Source organism: Pseudonaja textilis, chromosome 2 (assembly GCF_049901715.1).
Source record: "Pseudonaja textilis isolate UNSWEBS1 chromosome 2, rPseTex1.2, whole genome shotgun sequence".
Lineage (NCBI taxonomy): Eukaryota > Metazoa > Chordata > Lepidosauria > Squamata > Elapidae > Pseudonaja > Pseudonaja textilis.
The window spans coordinates 151630651-151647831 of record NC_141991.1 but is presented as its reverse complement, the minus strand read 5'-3'; the positions used below and the strand labels follow the sequence as shown (position 1 = coordinate 151647831).

The following is a 17181-nucleotide window of genomic DNA, read 5'->3' as shown; positions in this document are numbered from 1 at the left end:
ACAGTAAAGCATAACAGGAAAACTCTTCCTAAATCCTTTTTAAAATGATAGATGAATTAACTTTAAAAGACATATGGAGAGAAAGAAATGATAAATCTAAGCAATTTACGTTCTATTCAAATAGGCATCTATCATGGTCCAGACTGGATATGATTTGGATCTCAACAGATTTAATGTCTAGTATTCAAGAAGTAAATATTGAAACAAGTACTTGGGCTGACCATAACCCATTGACAATTGAATGGAAGGGACAAAGGAAAAGATCGAGATGGACATTAAATAATTCTATTTTAAAGGATAAGGAATTTATACAATGGATGGAGAAAGAATTGGCCTTCTTCTTTAAAGAGAACAGAAAAGAAGACACCTCAATACAGAATGTTTGGGACACAATGAAGGCCTATGTTAGAGGCTTGATAATAGACTATACAAGAAAAAGAACAACAGGAAAAGGCGAACTCTTAAAGCCTTGGATGATGAATATAAGGGAGCTTGAAAAAGAATTACAGAAAATGCCACACAGAAAAGATGTTAAAATGAAACTGGATATAACTAAACATAAAATGGATTTAATAGAGAAAGAAGAACTGGCACAGAAAATTAGGAATGCTAAACAGAATTATTTTGAGGATGCAAATAAGCCAGGTAGATGGCTAGCATACAAATTGAGAAAGGAGAAAGAGTCGAGGAAAATACCGCAGTTAATGACGACCAAGGTAAAATTTGTTATGGCAGCAAAGAAAAAAAAGAGATTATTTATGATTTTTATAAGCATTTGTATAAGAAAGAAGACATTGATGAGGAGAAAGTTAAACAATACCTACAGAATGCAAATCTACCTAAGATACCTAAAGAGATTGAAGAAATGCTAGAAAGTAATATAACAATGATGGAGTTAAGTCAAGCACTTAAGAAACAAAATAATGGAAAGGCACCAGGTCCAGACGGGTTTCCTGTAGAATTTTATAAAATCTTTCAAGAATCACTGTGTATTCCACTGTTAGAAGTTATGAATGAAGTTATGTTAAAAAGATGATACCTAAAACATGGTCAGAGGCTTACATTACACTTATTCCAAAAGAGGAGGCGGACCTACTGCAAATCAAGAATTATAGACCGATTTCTTTACTAAATGCAGATTATAAAATTTTTGCTTCAATATTAGCAGAAAGACTTAAAAAGTACTTGAATAACTTTATCCACCCAGACCAAAATGGGTTTTTGCCAAAGCGACAAATCAGAGACAATATGAGAGTAATTCTGGACACCCTGGAATACTATGAGGCACATCCTGAAAAGCAAATGGCTTTGATATTTTTAGACGCTCAAAAGGCATTTGATAACGTGAATTGGAGATTTATGTTACTTTTAATGGAACAGATGGGCTTTGCTAGAAGATTTATTCAGGCAATAGAAGCAATTTATAATGAACAAACAGCTAAGGTAATGATGGAGGGAGAATTTACAGATCCTATTAATATAAGAAAAGGCACAAGACAAGGTTGTCCTCTTTCTCCTTGATATTTGTATTGACTTTGGAAGTGTTGAATAGAAATATCAGAGAAGATAAAACTATAAAAGGAATGAAAATTAAAAAGGAAGAATTTAAACTACAAGCCTTTGCAGATGACCTAGTCTTTATCTTGGAAGACCCTATAGAAACAGCCTCGAAACTGTTGGAAAAGATAGAGGTCTATGGGGAGGTGGCTGGTTTGAAAATAAATAGAGATAAAACAAAGATTTTGTCAAAGAATATGTTGCTGAAACAAAGGGAAGAGTTGGCAGAACTGTTAAAAATTCAAGTTACAAACAAGGTTAAGTATCTGGGGATATATTTGACATCAAGATGTAGTACATTGAAGGAGAATAATTATATTAAACTTAAACAACAGATAGCTCAAGACTTGAAAAAATGGGAGAACTTACAATTGTCATTAATAGGAAGGATTTCAACAATCAAGATGAACATTTTACCCAGAGTCTTATTTTTGTTTCAAACAATACCAATTAGGCTTGGAAAAGAATATTTTGAGGATTTAAATAAAATTGTTTTGAAGTATATATGGCAAGGTAAGAAAGCAAGAATAAAGTTAAAGCTTTTACAGGATGCTAGATTTAGAGGAGGGTTTGGACTGCCTAATTGGGAGTTGTACTACCAAGCTGCAAACTTGACGTGGGTTAAAGAATGGATAACATTAAGGAAAACCAGATTGTTGACATTAGAAGGTCATGATTTGTTGTTGGGCTGGCATGCTTTTTTATGGTACAAGGGAACTAAAACACAGGGTATTTTAGAAGGCATTATATACGGAGTCTCTGTGGTTGAATTGGGAGAAGATAAAAAACAGTGTTATTTGAAAATTCCAGTTTGGTTATCGACGATAGAAGCGTTTTCTTATCCTATAATTTATAAAAAGGAACAAACAGTTAACTATGGGGAATTATTAGATGAAAAGGGTGAACTTAAATCGATGCAAAAATTGGAAGAACAAGGTATACGGATGAATTGGTTTTCATATTTGCAAATACATTCAAAGTACTATGAGGATTCCAAAGCAGAGGGATTTTATGATAAGCAAACTGACTTGGATAAGATTTTGATGGGTACTGATGAAAAGGTGATTAAAAAAATTGTATGGTTATTTATTGCAAATTAAGCTTGAGGAAGAACAAGTTAAAGAAACTATGATTGCGTGGGGGAGGAATTTTGGATATGGGATTGATTTAGAGAAATGGCAGAAATTATGGTCGCAAAATTATAAATGACAATGTCTACAGCCTATAAAGAAAACTTGTATAAGATGTTTTACAGGTGGCATTTTCCCCGACAAGGATAGCAAGAATGTTTAAGAACAAATCCGAAAAATGCTGGAAATGTCATCAGAAACCTGGTTCATACTATCACATGTGGTGGACTTGTGAGGATGCTAGAAAATATTGGACTAAAATCCACATGTGGCTGGAAAAAATGACAAAGAAGCATATAGACTTGAAACCGGAGTTTTTTCTATTGGGAATACTACCAGATACTTATAGTAAAGAGTTGAAATATTTGATTGTAAATGTATTGACTGCTGCTAGGATTGTATTTGCAAAAATTGGAAAAATGAGAAAATTCCATTGCAAGAAGAAGTTGTAAAGAAAATTTTGGAATGTGCTGAGATGAGTAGATTGACTTTTGAAATTAGAGAGCAAGAAGATAAACAATTTTATTTAGTTTGGGATCTTTTCTATCAATGGTTGAATGATGAAATATTAAAATATAAAAGTTAGATAATAAGGAATAATAATGACTTTATTTTCCCTTTCCTTTTATTGGTTTTTGATACTATATTTATATAATAGTTTTCTTTGTTTCTTTCTTTTTCATATTTGGGATAGAATTGGTATGATTATAAGATTTGTTTTAGAATAAAATATTTAAAATATAGTTATCTCATAAAGGCATGACCGAATAAAAGTTTAGTCAAATTTTTTTTTCTTTAATAGAGATACTAGGATTTATAAATTTGTATTGATAAGAGTATTATATAAAGTAACTGTAATTGTGACTATGAGGTGAATGCACAAAACCGATGGACCAACCGACTTACGGTGTGTACAAAAATATGGGGGAGCTGATACTTTTATGTTTTGTTGTTGTGTTTTTTATGTTAAAAAAATAATAAAAATTTATAAAAAAAAAAAAAAAGATCAAGATTTGTAAAACCACTGAAATGTTGGAAGACACTGATGTTCTTGCCAAGCAATGTGGAGGAGCATCCACTATCCAACAAGTCAGGAATTTGCAACTCCAAGTAACCAGACTTGATAGGCAAGCTGTTTTTCAGAATTTCTTACAGAAATTAAATGCATGAAAGAAGCAGGCATTATTCATAAGACATTTATTGAATAATCATTTGCAAGAAAAAAAATGAGAAGATTGTATTCTCTTAAAAAGCAAATTAAGAACACTACACAGAGAATAAGATTGAATTTTGGTAGTAAAATAATCATAAATCTCATAGGAAATTGAAATTTCCCAATTTTTGGCAAAATATATGATTTTAAATACATAACTGCAGCTAACATTTCAAGCAAAATCAAACAAAAAACAAATAAGACACAAGAAAGGAAATGATGCGTTATGATGTTCATTCACTCACTGTATTTGCAATGCAAAAATAATCATTAGTCAGAAAACCCCTTTAGAATACAGAAAAGTCTCCTAATCCTTTAGCAGGCATGTCATGACATTCTCTAAGTCTGAAGGTTGGGGCATCAACTCCTTGGATAAGTAAATGAACCACTAAATCCAAAGCCCAATGTGACTAAACAATATAATATCTAACACATGCAAGAGATGTCCTTTAGGACTTTCATGCAAAGAGGAGGGAAACCTCTTGCTACACTACTTAAACTCATACTACAGAGTGCAGAATTGTGAATCTAAAATGGTCTGACAGAAAAGAAATGGATGTACAATCCTAAAGTGGCAGTGGGAGAGAATGATAATAAAGTCTTTGTTATTCTTGGATCCAACTTAATCGCTTCTCCAGCACTTCAAACTGTAGCTGTTAAAGTTAATTTCTGCCCCACTCTTCAACTTGTTGAATCCCACTATTTTCATCTGAAACTGGTAGTGTAATAATTTATTTCGAGTTGGTGACATCATTAGGCCCAGTTATTGCTTCTACAGTATGCTCATGACAAGGTCAGGCTTTTACCTGGCTCTTGGAACAAACTACATAATCCAATCACTTTTCCTTTACAGTGTTGAGAAAAGCTTGGAGAAATTATTACTGTGTTGGCTATTCCTCAATAATTGGCACCTTTATTCATGTATGCATGACAAGTAGATGCTAAAAGCACTGCCAACAGAAATCCCCTGCCCCAATACGTTATCTAGCAATAGAATGTGCATACAGCATGACTGTGACACTATCTAGGAATAAGAGTGGGTTTAAGCTAGGTAGGAGTTGTATGACTGGATGATATTGCTCAGTCAACAGCTCCTATTATTAGCCTATCCTAAAATCCTGAAAAACTAAACTGTACTATTGTTCAGAAATGAATCAGAATCACCGTCCATACAGTAAATGAGCTGGATCATTGACAATTCTTGATCTGCCATTGTCAAGGAATGGCAGGAGTCCCAAGCCAACCCATGGGACTTCAGAAGTTACATTCACTGGGAATGCTTGGAATGTTGAAGAGAGAAAGGTTACAGGTTCCAACAGGAATGACTCAAAATATGAGAAAAAGTAACACAAACTCTCATTAATTTCCTTTCTTACACTTGCCAGCTCTCAACTTAATGGAAAGAAGCGAGGGGGTGTGTGAGCCAGAGATGCCACCAGTGCCTCTCTCCCTGAGTCACAGTAGTTAATACAGAAGTTAGCAAAACCACTGTCTGAATTTTAGATGAGTCTCCGTCTGGGTAGTGAAGTCTTGTAAAGAGACTTGCCCCTGGCCTCAATATAGAAGATCCGCATTTCTTTGCCATCAATCTCAAAGTAGGCAAAGCCTCCTTGGGAAGAGGGCTGCCCATAGAAGAAGCGTAGGTAACCATTGGGGACTTTATGGAGGTGTTGCTTGGAGACATCCATGAAGTTTCCTGCTCCACTTAGCACATGGCCTATGCCACCTTTGTCCTGTAGGTACTATTCAATTGGAGAAAGAAGAAATGACAGATTTAGATCAGGTTCACATCACACCATTTGGGGGCATCTTTGTCCATTATGCTGTAATTGCACATTGACATTCCTATGGAGAAACAATTATATTTCTATTCAGAATACAGAATAACAGAGTTGGAAGGGACCTTGGGGATCTCCTAGTCCAACTACCTGTCCAAACACCTATACTGAACAAATAGCTGTCCAGTCTCTTCTTAAAAACCTCCAGTGATGGACCATCCACAATTTTTGCAGGCAAGCCATTCCACAGGTTAATTGCTTGACGTCTACTCAGTCCAGGACTTGCAGAATAACCATGGCCAGCTCATTGCGATAATCATAGCAAAAATATCAAATGCTCCAGCCAGACCAAGCCTGGAGAACAACTGCTATATTTAATGTTCAAAATATGCTGGATGACACAGGCAATGAAATGCATGGCTGTGCTAAAAGGACTTTCAGTGTATGTGAAGTGAACAAAAGAGAGTGGATTCAAGGATAGAGCATTTAATCGTAGGAAACACACATAAGCTCATTCAAGAAAAGCTTTTATGAACTTTCAAGAAACCCAAAGAGCTGGTTAGAGAGAAGGCAAGAATAGGCGCAACATAGAGTACAAACACAACAGGAACAAAGGTAAGTCAAGGCAAAAGAACACTGCCTAGATTTCTCTCATTCAATCCATGATGAAAACAGAAAGGTTATGCTTGAGATTGTTATAAGAAAGAAATTGTAAAGAAGCAATAAATTCCACTGTAGACTGGAAAGCAGATCAAAGAAAGGTTAAAAATAAAGACTGACAGGTTTTAGGTTCAGACCTTCTCTCTTTCATCAGTTGGCTTCCCATTTCAGGAAGTATTCAATAGCACACTCAAGCCAGTAGCCTTCCAAAGGTTCTGTGCTACAACCACAACCACCTCAGCCAAGATGGTCAACAGGGTAGTGGAAGTTGTAGATCAGAAACATCCAGAGGGTTGCAGATTCCCTTCCTACAGAGGACAGCAGATTAAGTGATAATGATTTCTTCTCTCACCTGCAGGTTGTGATCATGGCCACACAGGTAGGCAGTGGCCTTGTGTTTCAATAGCAGTGGCTGAAGCTGCTTGACCAAGCATTCAGTGGGGCCGTGCTTTCCCACAGACCATACTGGGTAATGTCCTGCCACCAGCAAGTAGTCATCCTGGGAACTGGCCATCTGTTTGCGGAGCCAAGACAATTGGCTACGGGCCATGCCTGCATTCTGAGGACGTAAGGGTTGCTCACTTTGGAAGTCATCCGAATTACCACAGATGGTCACTGTGTCTATCATGAGGATGGCAACCGTAGCATTGCTGCCAGGCACCTTGAACCTCAGCTTGTAGTAGAATTTAGGAAAATGCCTGCATAAAAAAGGTTGGAGGAAGAAGTTTTAGAGGAAAGCAAGAGAATACGCTTTTACTTCACAAGAGCATTTCCAAGGTACTTCAAGATCTTCAAAAGGCATACCACCTAGAATACTTTAAAAAAAAAAAGATCTCCATCCCAACTGGAATATCATAGTAAATACCTAAACAAACTGGCATCTTTGGATCCTTGAATCAAAACTTTATTTACAAATGTTGTTTGGAGAAGCAAGGAGAATGCTTCTTGTCCACATGAGTGAACCATTGTGGCCAGCCACCCTGGGGAGGTGCACAAGTTTAATACAGGTCAACTTTCAGCCATAAAAGTAACATGGGATTCCCTAAATACTTATTGTTTGTTTTTCAGTTAAGGAGAAACAAGTGGCAGAAGAGGACCCCAGGAAATTAGCCTGGTTGGCTGACTCCTGTACTAATAACAGTACAGAAGTTGGCCAGACTCTGCTCTAAGTTCAGTCAAAAGTCAGAAAGGGTTTATGACTAACAATCTCTGCAGGAGCCAAATTTTTGTTTTTGTTTTAAAAAACAATCTAAACATGTACATATAAAGCAGGATATAAAATCACAGGAAGAATAAAATAAATGATGTCCTATTAGTTTATGCCCAGAATATCCCTTGGCAAAGAGGAACACTTTCACAGCCAGAGCATTGGAAGCCAGTTAAAAATTGTGTACTGGATGTTTGATGCAAAAACTGTGACTGATTTATGTCAAAGGCATGCACCTAAAAATAAAGTTTGAATTATTACATTAATCTGTATGATGCCATTTTGATGCAATCTTGCTTTGCTGCACATATGTATGAGGCAAAGAATTAGAAGTGTTATGACTATTGTGGGTAAGGCAGGACGGAAGTGTTCAATTAGCATAATTGTGTGTATGTGTTTCTGTTTAAGAAGAAGGAAATATGAAGGAGGCAAAGAAAAGTGTTACTGGCTGAATGTGTTTGTGGGTAGGGCAGGACGGAAGTGTTCAATTAGCATAGTTGTGGTGGGGGAAGGAGGGTGTTTCTTGTTTAAGAAGGAAATATGGTCTCAAAGAAAGCATGCAAGTCTCAGTGTAACATCTGTTCCCATACCACAAGGATAATAAAGGCTTTTATGCTACCCTTTTGTAAAAGATAACTTAAAAGAATTATTCATTCTCTTTTTGAGAGAGAGCATAATCTGGTGGCCATTGATATTTATTGTTTTGAGGAGGAATCCTTTCTTTTTCTAATAGTATAAATGCAGTTCAACGTTTGAACCAATGGCCAAGAAAAGTAGTCGCCTGTCATCAATGATTGTGCCCAAGTGGAGGTTAGACAACCCTCTGCCTAAGATGCTGTAAAAGGCTGCCCGCACTGAGCAGGATTAGCCCCAGTGGCCTCTTCCAGTTCTATGATTCCATGATTCTAGTGTGAATATTTTAGCAGAGGATATTCACTGCAAGACAACAGCACTTCTTGCACATTGTTTCTCTCCCCACCAACACCTGCACACCCAGCAACTGCACTTCCTTCTATCCTTTGTTAGACCCCAGACTCACCAGCGCTTCGAGATTTTGCTGTAGGCAATCTGGGCAGAGACATTCCCAGAATGATCATGGTTTCCAGCTACAACATACCAGGGCAATTTACGCAGTGAAGGTGCTTGGAAAACTGATTCAAAGGTTTCCTACAAAGGAGCAAGAAACATTTATCTGTGGGGAAGAGGGAGATACATTTTCTGCATAGCATCAACTCCTGGTAAAAATGTTAACATTTTTCCAAAAATTAGCAATTGTTTCTTTTACACTAGTTGGCTTCCGACAAGCAAAGTCAACAGAGGAAGCCAGATTCCCTTAACAACTGCAGCAATTCACTTAACAACTTTATTGCTAAGCAATTACAAATTTGGGCTTAACTGTGGTTGTAACTAGAGGTTGCAACCTGTAGCAGGTTGGGGTCATCTGCTTAAAGAAAATGTTCCTTGACTCAGGTACTTATCATTATCTTTGTAACTTTACAGGCTGACAGCTCCACTCCATCACACCCCTTAGGAAAAACTAGGGAGCCTCTGCATTTGATCCTAGGTGCAATCAGGGGATCAAACTTTTTCTTCTGAGGTTTAACAAAGGGGAAGCATGTTGGCTTTTTAAGAGGGGCATCGTTGCCCACAAATCCCTGCAAGGAACCTGTCCAGTTCTCATGGAAGAAAGGACTTGTCAAAAGCCCCAAATGGAATTCTTCCCAAACAGGAATTTTCTTCAGTTATTGGCTGATTGCCTCCCACCTTCTTTGGGATGTTCAGTTGCAATCTGATGCCATATCAGAGATAATTCCACCCTTCCAGCCAAGTGATTAAAACCTGCCTAATCCTTGGAGAAGCCTCTCTTGGAGGCTAGAAGGCAAATTCTCCCTCCCTCTCAAACAGCCAGACTGCTCCTATATAAGGGGCCCTATTTCCTGAGACAAACCTATTCCCAAATAAGGTTTTGTCCTCTGAGGGTAGAAGCTGTACATTTGTAAGTAGTTGGAAGAAAATCCCAAAAGGTTTCCTGGTCACCCTTTCCCCAATGGGAGAAGAAATAAGTTTACCCAATGAGTATACATCTTTAGCAGCACAGGCACACCTTGTTTTATTGCACTTGAGTTTGTTGTGCTGTGAATAATGTGTGGTGTGTTTTTTTTACAAGACCCTCCACCAGCAAAGAAAATATGAATCGCTGAAGGTACAGATGATGATTAGCATTTTAGCAATAAAGTATTTTTTTTTTAAATTAAGGTATGTACATTGGGTTTCCATAGACATAATGCTATTGCATGCTTAATAGATTACAATATAGCCTAAACATAACTTTTATATACACTGGGAAACTAAAAATGTGTGTGACTAGCTCACTTTATTGTGATATTTACTTTATTGTGAACCAAAATCACCGTATTTCTGAAGTATTCCTGTATAGTTTTTTTCTACTGTTATCATTCTCAATGCAATGATTAAGCATTTTTTTCCCTACATACAGAGATAATTCACATAATTTGGTTACTTGTGGCTACAGGACAGAAGCATCAACAATTCCTTTTCCTGTATCAGAACAAGGTATATTGCAGTGAATTTTCCTCATTGTTCAAGCCAATCCCTTGTTCTTTTGATTCTGTTCTTCTCACATTTGCAATGTTTTGTTCTCTGAATACAGGAAACAAACAGATCATCCCAAGGTTCTGAAATCTTTCATTTTTTAATCATTTTCATTTCTTCACCTCCTCTATCATTTCTACACAAAGGGTTTGAACAAGATGTAATTTATTTAAATGTGCATCTCCCAGATTTTAGGATTTTGACTATGTAGGCTCCTTCAATCGAATAAGTAAATATTTTCCCCTTATTTGTTTATTCCCCTTCTCACTAACCTTCTCATGCAACCTTTTGTAATATCTTGCTTGGTGAAGATATCTGGAGGTATTAAATGCTTGTTTCCTCTTTTTGAGCAGAACTGACTAATGTTATTTAAATTGAATATCTATAAGAGTTTGGTAGTATGTATAATTCTGAACTTCAAGGTGAACCTAAGAGCAGGACCTCCCACCTCATTCTGCTTCCCAATTCCCTGTTTCTGCCGAAGGAAAGGCGTCATGATGCCTAACTAACATTTCAGTCATTTTTATGTTGCTATTCCCTACTAAGTAGATAACTTCACTTTAATTTACAATGGAATTAAAGGCCAGCATGAACATGAGCTGGAACCAGTAGTGGTACGCTACCAGCTAGGCCCGGCTTGGCTGAACCAGTAGTAAAAAGAGCCTCCCACGATCAGCTGAGAGGAGGGGAAAAAAAGCCTGGACAATCAGCTGAGAGGAGAAAGAAGAGAAAAGCACAGGATCGGCCCTCCCACCGGTCCCTGCTTTTTTCTCTTCTTTATCCTCTCAGCTGATTGGCGCTGCAGGCCTCAGCTGGTGTGTTGAAAGCTGTTAGGTGCATGTGCATTAGGTGCACATGCACGATCACCAAATCGGTAGTGGAACAGGTAGGATCCCACTGCTGGCCGGAACATTATCTGCATGCCATTATGGTGGTTAATTAAAATCAAAATAAACACTGGTTGATGATGAGGAGAACTCAGCAGTAATGACAAGAACATTTGTAGGGTGGCATGCCTGGGTAGACATCCTAATTGTCAGATAATAGTTTATGGAATCAGTTAGCAAAGACTTCCTTGAATATTTTGCTTCATTTTCTAATTTTATCTTGCACCAATAAGAGCCATGGTGGCGCAGTGGCAAGAGTGCAGTACTGCAGGCTACTTCTGCTGACTGTCAGCTGACTGCAATTTGGCAGTTCAAATCTCACCAGGCTCAAGTTGACTCAGCCTTCCATCCTTTGGAGGTGGGTAAAATGAGGACCCAAATTGTTGGGACAATATGCTGACTTTATAAACTGCTTAGAGAGGGCTGTAAAGCACTATAAAGTGATATATAAGTCTAAGTGGTATTGCTATTTTAGTGCTGACAGCTAGTTGACCAAATGTGAGTGATAAATCTTTCTGAGTTACAACTCAACCTATGGTCCTGATCCTTTTACACCACATAATAGTGAAGCAATATCTACATAAGGGTAGCCAAATGCTTGACATTAGCTCAAAAGAGGTAGACCTTGCAGAATGCCAATTAGATGCATATAAGGATTGCACAAGAACTTCATTCAGAGAGCCCTGATGGTGTTTTCATGCTCCTCACCTGAAAACGCTTGTCGTACATGTCAGTTACCCCATTGTAATAAAAGTTGTCTCCAAGAGATAAGATGAAATCAGCTCCCAGTGAAGCAACAGTTCGTCCCATCTCTTTGGCCACGGCTACTTCACGAGCAGTGTAGAAAGGTGCATTAGGAAGTCCACCCCAATCTCCAACTGCAATGAAGCGTAGGGAGGAACCAGCATGAAGGCTTGGAAGGACAGCCAGGAAAACACCCAAGAGGTGCAAGAAGCTCATCCTCTGAAAATGAGAGAAAAGATGAAACTATATTATGTGTTTTTATGCTTACAGACACACACATACAAAGGGTAGGAGAAAGAATCCCAGAACTTATCTGGAAAGTCCAGCCAAGTCCTGGTTCCTACCTCCAGCTTTATTATTTGTTAGTTATGCCTTTCCTTTCCTCAGATCTAGGAGCTCAAGGGAGGACATCTGAAGCTAATACTGCCCTCTCTACAGGTCACTTGACTGGGATTCTAATGGCAAGGTGACATCATTTATATTGAAGCATCCAAACATCCAAAAAGCACTGCAGTTTTCCAGACGTTATGAGATTAAAAAGCACAGCAGTATCATCCTGCTCTTTCCCCCCAGATTCACATAGAAGCCAAGCTAATGGCTGATTTTTCCCCCCTCCAATAATCCTGGGAGGAAAGCATTTTCCAGCTTTATGTTCCAACACTGTGCTATTCACTCCTCAGCACCTGCTACATTGTGGTCATTTCTTTACCTAAAAGTGTACCTTTTAGAATAGTAATGATGCTAGGAATGTCTTATGCATCTAACCACTCACTGTTCTTTGTTCTATCAGTCATGATAAGCTTTCATATGGCAATCACTGAAGTAGTGGCTTTACTCCTGAAGAGATGGAGAATACTACAAGATCAATGGATCTATCAGACAAGTAAGCTGTTTTAGATAAATACATTATTTCAGCGCATCTTGCTCATTTTGTATGTTTTTCAGTGACTCGGACTTATTCAAAAGTATTACTTTGATTGACCAAAGACATCAGTTGTCACTGAGGTCAATATCTATTTACCTATCTGGCAATGACCATTTTTTAGTTAATTTTATATGCTTTTTTAAAAACATGTTTAGGATTCTACTTTTATTCTTTTTTTTTTTTTGGTAGAATTTAAAATTACTGTAAGTCATGTAGAGTCATGCATTTAATATGTGGCTATATACATCCAAATAATAAATTAATTAATACAGTATGAAAAATTGTAACTTGAATTCAGGTAAAAATGGTAAAATCATGAATTAAATAGAAAAAGGTATGGTGAATTGAGGCATAAATTATATTAAATTCCATTTCCCTGCCACGAGACAGGTAGATATGCAAAACTCCCCAAAAATATTAGAAAAGTGCCTCACTTAGGCAATCTTAGGGATTAAACTCAAAATAAAATTTCTAAAATACAATATATTTTACTAGATATAATTCCAGAACATATAAATAGCAACCATCATAATTAAGATAACTTTATTAAGATTACCGTGAGGACAAACTTCACATACTAAAAATGCAAACCTTTCTCTTTTGATACTTATAGTAATATAGAATGCTAGCATTAATTTCAAAAAATGCTTACTTTTTTCTTTTATCTTGTATCTTCTATTGCATATATTTTCTGTATCATATTTTCTATATCTTATATTTCCTATATTGTATTTTGCTTGGCATGCTTCATCTTTTATTATTTGAGCAAGAATTGTATAACTTTTCTATTTTGTATTTATTGTTGATATTGTTCTGAAAATATACCTTGTTTTAAATAAAAATAATTTGATTAAAAAAACCCTAAAACTCCACATTAGTACAACTGTCAATTTTTGCTTGCTTGCTTTAAAACTTTTAAGAAATCAGTTGTATGCAGAATGTTTCATTAATGTGTTTTTAAACACAGCTCTCAATGCACATATTCAAAAAGTCTAGTCCCAGGACTTGCGGGAGGACTAAGGCTATTGGGAGATTTCCTGGGAGAAAAAGAAGAGGAACTGCCTGGAGAGGCAGCATCCAGCACTGGTCTTTTGAGCAACTCATCTGCATTTCAATAGGACTTGTGCAAGGCAAGATCATTCTAAATGACCTCTATCTTTCTAGTTATCAACCTATTATCTTCCAAATTCTTCTGTGGCTTTCTTTTCTTTGACCTTTAAAATCCCCATGTAATCCCCTGTCCAAACATATAACATTTTTAGAAAGACTTAACATAGGATGATTTTCCCACTTGGAAACAGCTGAATTATTATCTTCCAGATTGTTTTGCATGCAGTATTTCTCATTATTAATAATTGTAAATCTGCCTCTGGCTGATCACTTTAAATATGCTACAGCACAATCCTAACAAACAAAACTGAACGTCAGTAATATTATATTGTTGCAATAATAACAAATCAGCTAAATAAACCAGATAAATAAGCCCCAAGACTTTTCAGAGCAGGACATGACCTTCCTCTCACTGCTCACATTAGCAAAAGAGTTAAAGAATAGGTGGTATAATCGAATTGTTTTTCTTATTCCAGGGCTACAGCAATCCATATGAGAAGCTTTATTGCTACTGTAGTTAAGTTAATCTTGAATAAATAAGATTAGTGCTGCTCCCTTTTAAATTTTAAGGATCGGTTATCCTTAGCCATCTTTCATTCTAAGATGACGACCCATCTGAGAAAATGGTACTGGTTCAAACGGCACGGGCACGATCTCTACGTCTCATCTACAGGCAGGAGGCAAACTGCAAATGGAACCCCATTCGTTTCCATTGAACCCCATTAATTCACTGGAGAGCGTTTGGAAGGTCCTGAATGAGAGGGAAGATGGAGACCCAGCCAAGTGCCCCTTTGGTTGGTTTGATAGATGGTATATGTTGTATGTAGCCTGTTGCCGTTTGTTTTTCAGAAGTCATTTGGGTGTAAAATTCAATTTGGTTTTGCGCTTCCTCCTTCGTGTGGCCTAATGCCTCCCTGCCTCAGTTATTTAGCCACGCTGGCATTCCATTATCCATGGGGTCTTTTCCAACTAAGAGCCACCCATCCAACCCAAAGAACGTTGCCTCCAGCCACCTGCTAGGGCGGCAGGATTCCCCTCTAGGAAGAAGGAAGGAACGGCGGGTCCTGGCAAGAGAGGTAAGAAAGCCAACAAAAAAAGTTGGAGAGAGAGAGAGAGAAGTAACTTCAAGCGGCACGTGGAGTGTCGCTGCCCGCAAAGCCGCCCTCCTTACGTCTGTCAGTTTTCTCGGCCAACGCGCCAGTCCAGGAGTTCTCTCAGCGCCTCTCGCTCCGGGAACTATCGCCCAGGCCACAACTGAAGCGACTCCCTGGGCAGCGGAGCATTTTATCAGGTGCTGGAAACGGGAAATAGGGGTGGGGTGGGCAGTTCCCTCCGGCACCCCCCCTCCCGCCCAGGGGAGTAACGGCAAGGCAGAAAAGCTGAGTGTAGCGGAGGAACAAACCACACATCTTCCCTCCCTCCCCCCGCCATGTGACGCGCCTCCCTCCCCTCCCCGCAGGCTGGGGTTAAAGTCATTCTTTAACCTGAGCGGGGCTGATAAGAGCGGCAGCCGCCCGAAGGCATTTAACCCTTCTCAGGTGCCCAGGCGTTGGAGACCACGCTCTGCAGTTTAAGGACACCTTGGAAGGAGACAGGGTGGCCGGCCGTTGTGCAGGAACGATCCAAGGGCTTTTCTCAGTCAAGCTGAAGTTAAAAAGAGGCCGGGGAGTCGTCCCGCTCGAGCCGCGAGGCTGATCCTCAGCCTGGGGCATTCACATGTCCTGTATCGATAGGGGCGATCTTTGGATTTGAAAACAAACTGGAAAGGCTCTTATGTCACTTAGTAGGCAAATAAAGGTCAAACTACACTCCCAGTAAAGATAACAAGGAAGATGGCTCAAGCAAGGTAAGGGGGTAGCTGACTTTGAATGCTATCCTTCAATCCTACTTGATCTTCCAAGCACAACAAAGCTGACTTTTAATATCTAAAGAAAATGTGATTAGGTAGCCATTAATTACAATATCTAAACAGAACCTGCATGTGCAATGGGAGAAATCTTCAGGACCAAGTTGGGAATAAACACCAGAATCACTGACATCTCTTTCAAGCCCCGAAAGCCAACTACTGATAAGTTACTGATAAGTGACATACCCAGAATCAAAAAGGAAAACATAAAATGGTGCTCTTTTGGAATGCATTGAAGATTACTTAAAGTTTTCCATCAAAACACAATTATAAAATAGAAAGATAAAAATGCAGCACATTTCAGAGAAGAGTTGCCACTGCTTCATATTCTCAGTTGCCTCCCTGTAGATGAAAATCAAAACTGGTTAGCAAGATCCCAGGGCAGGGAGGGAGTTGGAGACCTCTGGACTTGGGTAAGGCAAACCCTCCCCATAAAAGACAGCTGTGGGACCTTGCCTGCCCATGAGTTAATACATCAATTTCAGTTACTGTCCCATGTCTGGATCCAGACACCATGCCATGGTCCTGGACATGGGGATCTCTGGAGAAAAACAAGGTCAGAAGAAGGCCATGGATAAACAAAAAGGTGGAGAAACATTGGACTGATAGGCAAGAGACCCTGGAAGTGGGCACCTTGATTTGGATTTCATGCTGTTGCAACCCTTTTTGCAATTTGTGAAACACGGTAGGATTAATTTATGAATGAGTAGGGGGAATTGCACTGATGGGTCTCATTTTCTTATACTTCTGGTGAAATGAAAAGAATGTGTCAGGCAAAAAAATCATTATTTTTACAGGGATGGCTACCTAATCACATTTGTTAATTTAGGTAATGAAATGCACAGAAAGTGACCTGCTCACCTTCCACTATTTGGCATTAGGTGCAAAGTTCTTTCATTTTCTTTTTAAGCTGTCCGTTCTATCTCAGTATTCTGACACAACCATGATTGGTCTCATCTCTGGAGAGGATGAGGCGGCATATAGGGCAGAAGTAGAGAACCTGTCTATCTGGTGTTCACAGAACAATCTGTCACTGAATGTCCATAAAACCAAAGAACTGATTATGGACTTCAAGAAACATGGGCAGGACCACGCCCCACTCAACATCAATGGAGAACGACTGGAAACTGTCCCTACGATCAGATTCCTTGGCATCCATATTTCAGCTGATATCTCCTGGTCCCCTAACACCAAGGCCATAGTGAAGAAGACTCAGCAGCGGCTGCACTTCCTGCGGGTTCTCAGGAAGAACAGTCTGGATAAGAAGCTATTGCTGGCTTTCTATAAAGCCTCTGTGGAGAGCACTTTGACATATTGTCTGGGTATGTGGTATGCAGGCTCCACAGTTTAGGACAGGAAAACTGTACAGAGGGTGATAAACACAGCTCAAAAGATCATTGGTTGCCCTCTGCTCTCCCTGGAAGACTTATTCACGTCCCGCTGCCAAAGCA

The 17181-nt window shown here is 38.6% G+C and overlaps 1 protein-coding gene across 1 annotated transcript; it reads right to left on the bottom strand.

The window, feature by feature from the left end:
* Positions 1-3869: 3869 nt before the first annotated feature.
* ACP5 (acid phosphatase 5, tartrate resistant) lies at positions 3870-15235 on the bottom strand. Its single transcript, XM_026716800.2, has 5 exons — positions 14996-15235; positions 11754-12008; positions 8585-8712; positions 6691-7036; positions 3870-5642 (listed from the first exon to the last, which is right to left on the bottom strand). The coding sequence occupies exons 2-5, from the start codon at positions 12003-12005 to the stop codon at positions 5400-5402; spliced, it is 969 nt and encodes a 322-aa protein (XP_026572585.1). The 5' UTR covers positions 12006-12008; positions 14996-15235; the 3' UTR covers positions 3870-5399.
* Positions 15236-17181: the final 1946 nt, after the last annotated feature.

Bases quoted from the DNA above. Each gene is read 5' to 3' on its own strand.
- ACP5 (XM_026716800.2), bottom strand. From the start codon at position 12,005: ATGAGCTTCTTGCACCTCTTGGGTGTTTTCCTGGCTGTCCTTCCAAGC. The intron at 8,713-11,753 runs GTGAGGAGCATG...GCTCCTTTGTAG, and splicing joins TGTACGACAAGCGTTTTCAG to GAAACCTTTGAATCAGTTTT. The intron at 7,037-8,584 runs GTGAGTCTGGGG...TTTTTTATGCAG, and splicing joins AGCAAAATCTCGAAGCGCTG to GCATTTTCCTAAATTCTACT.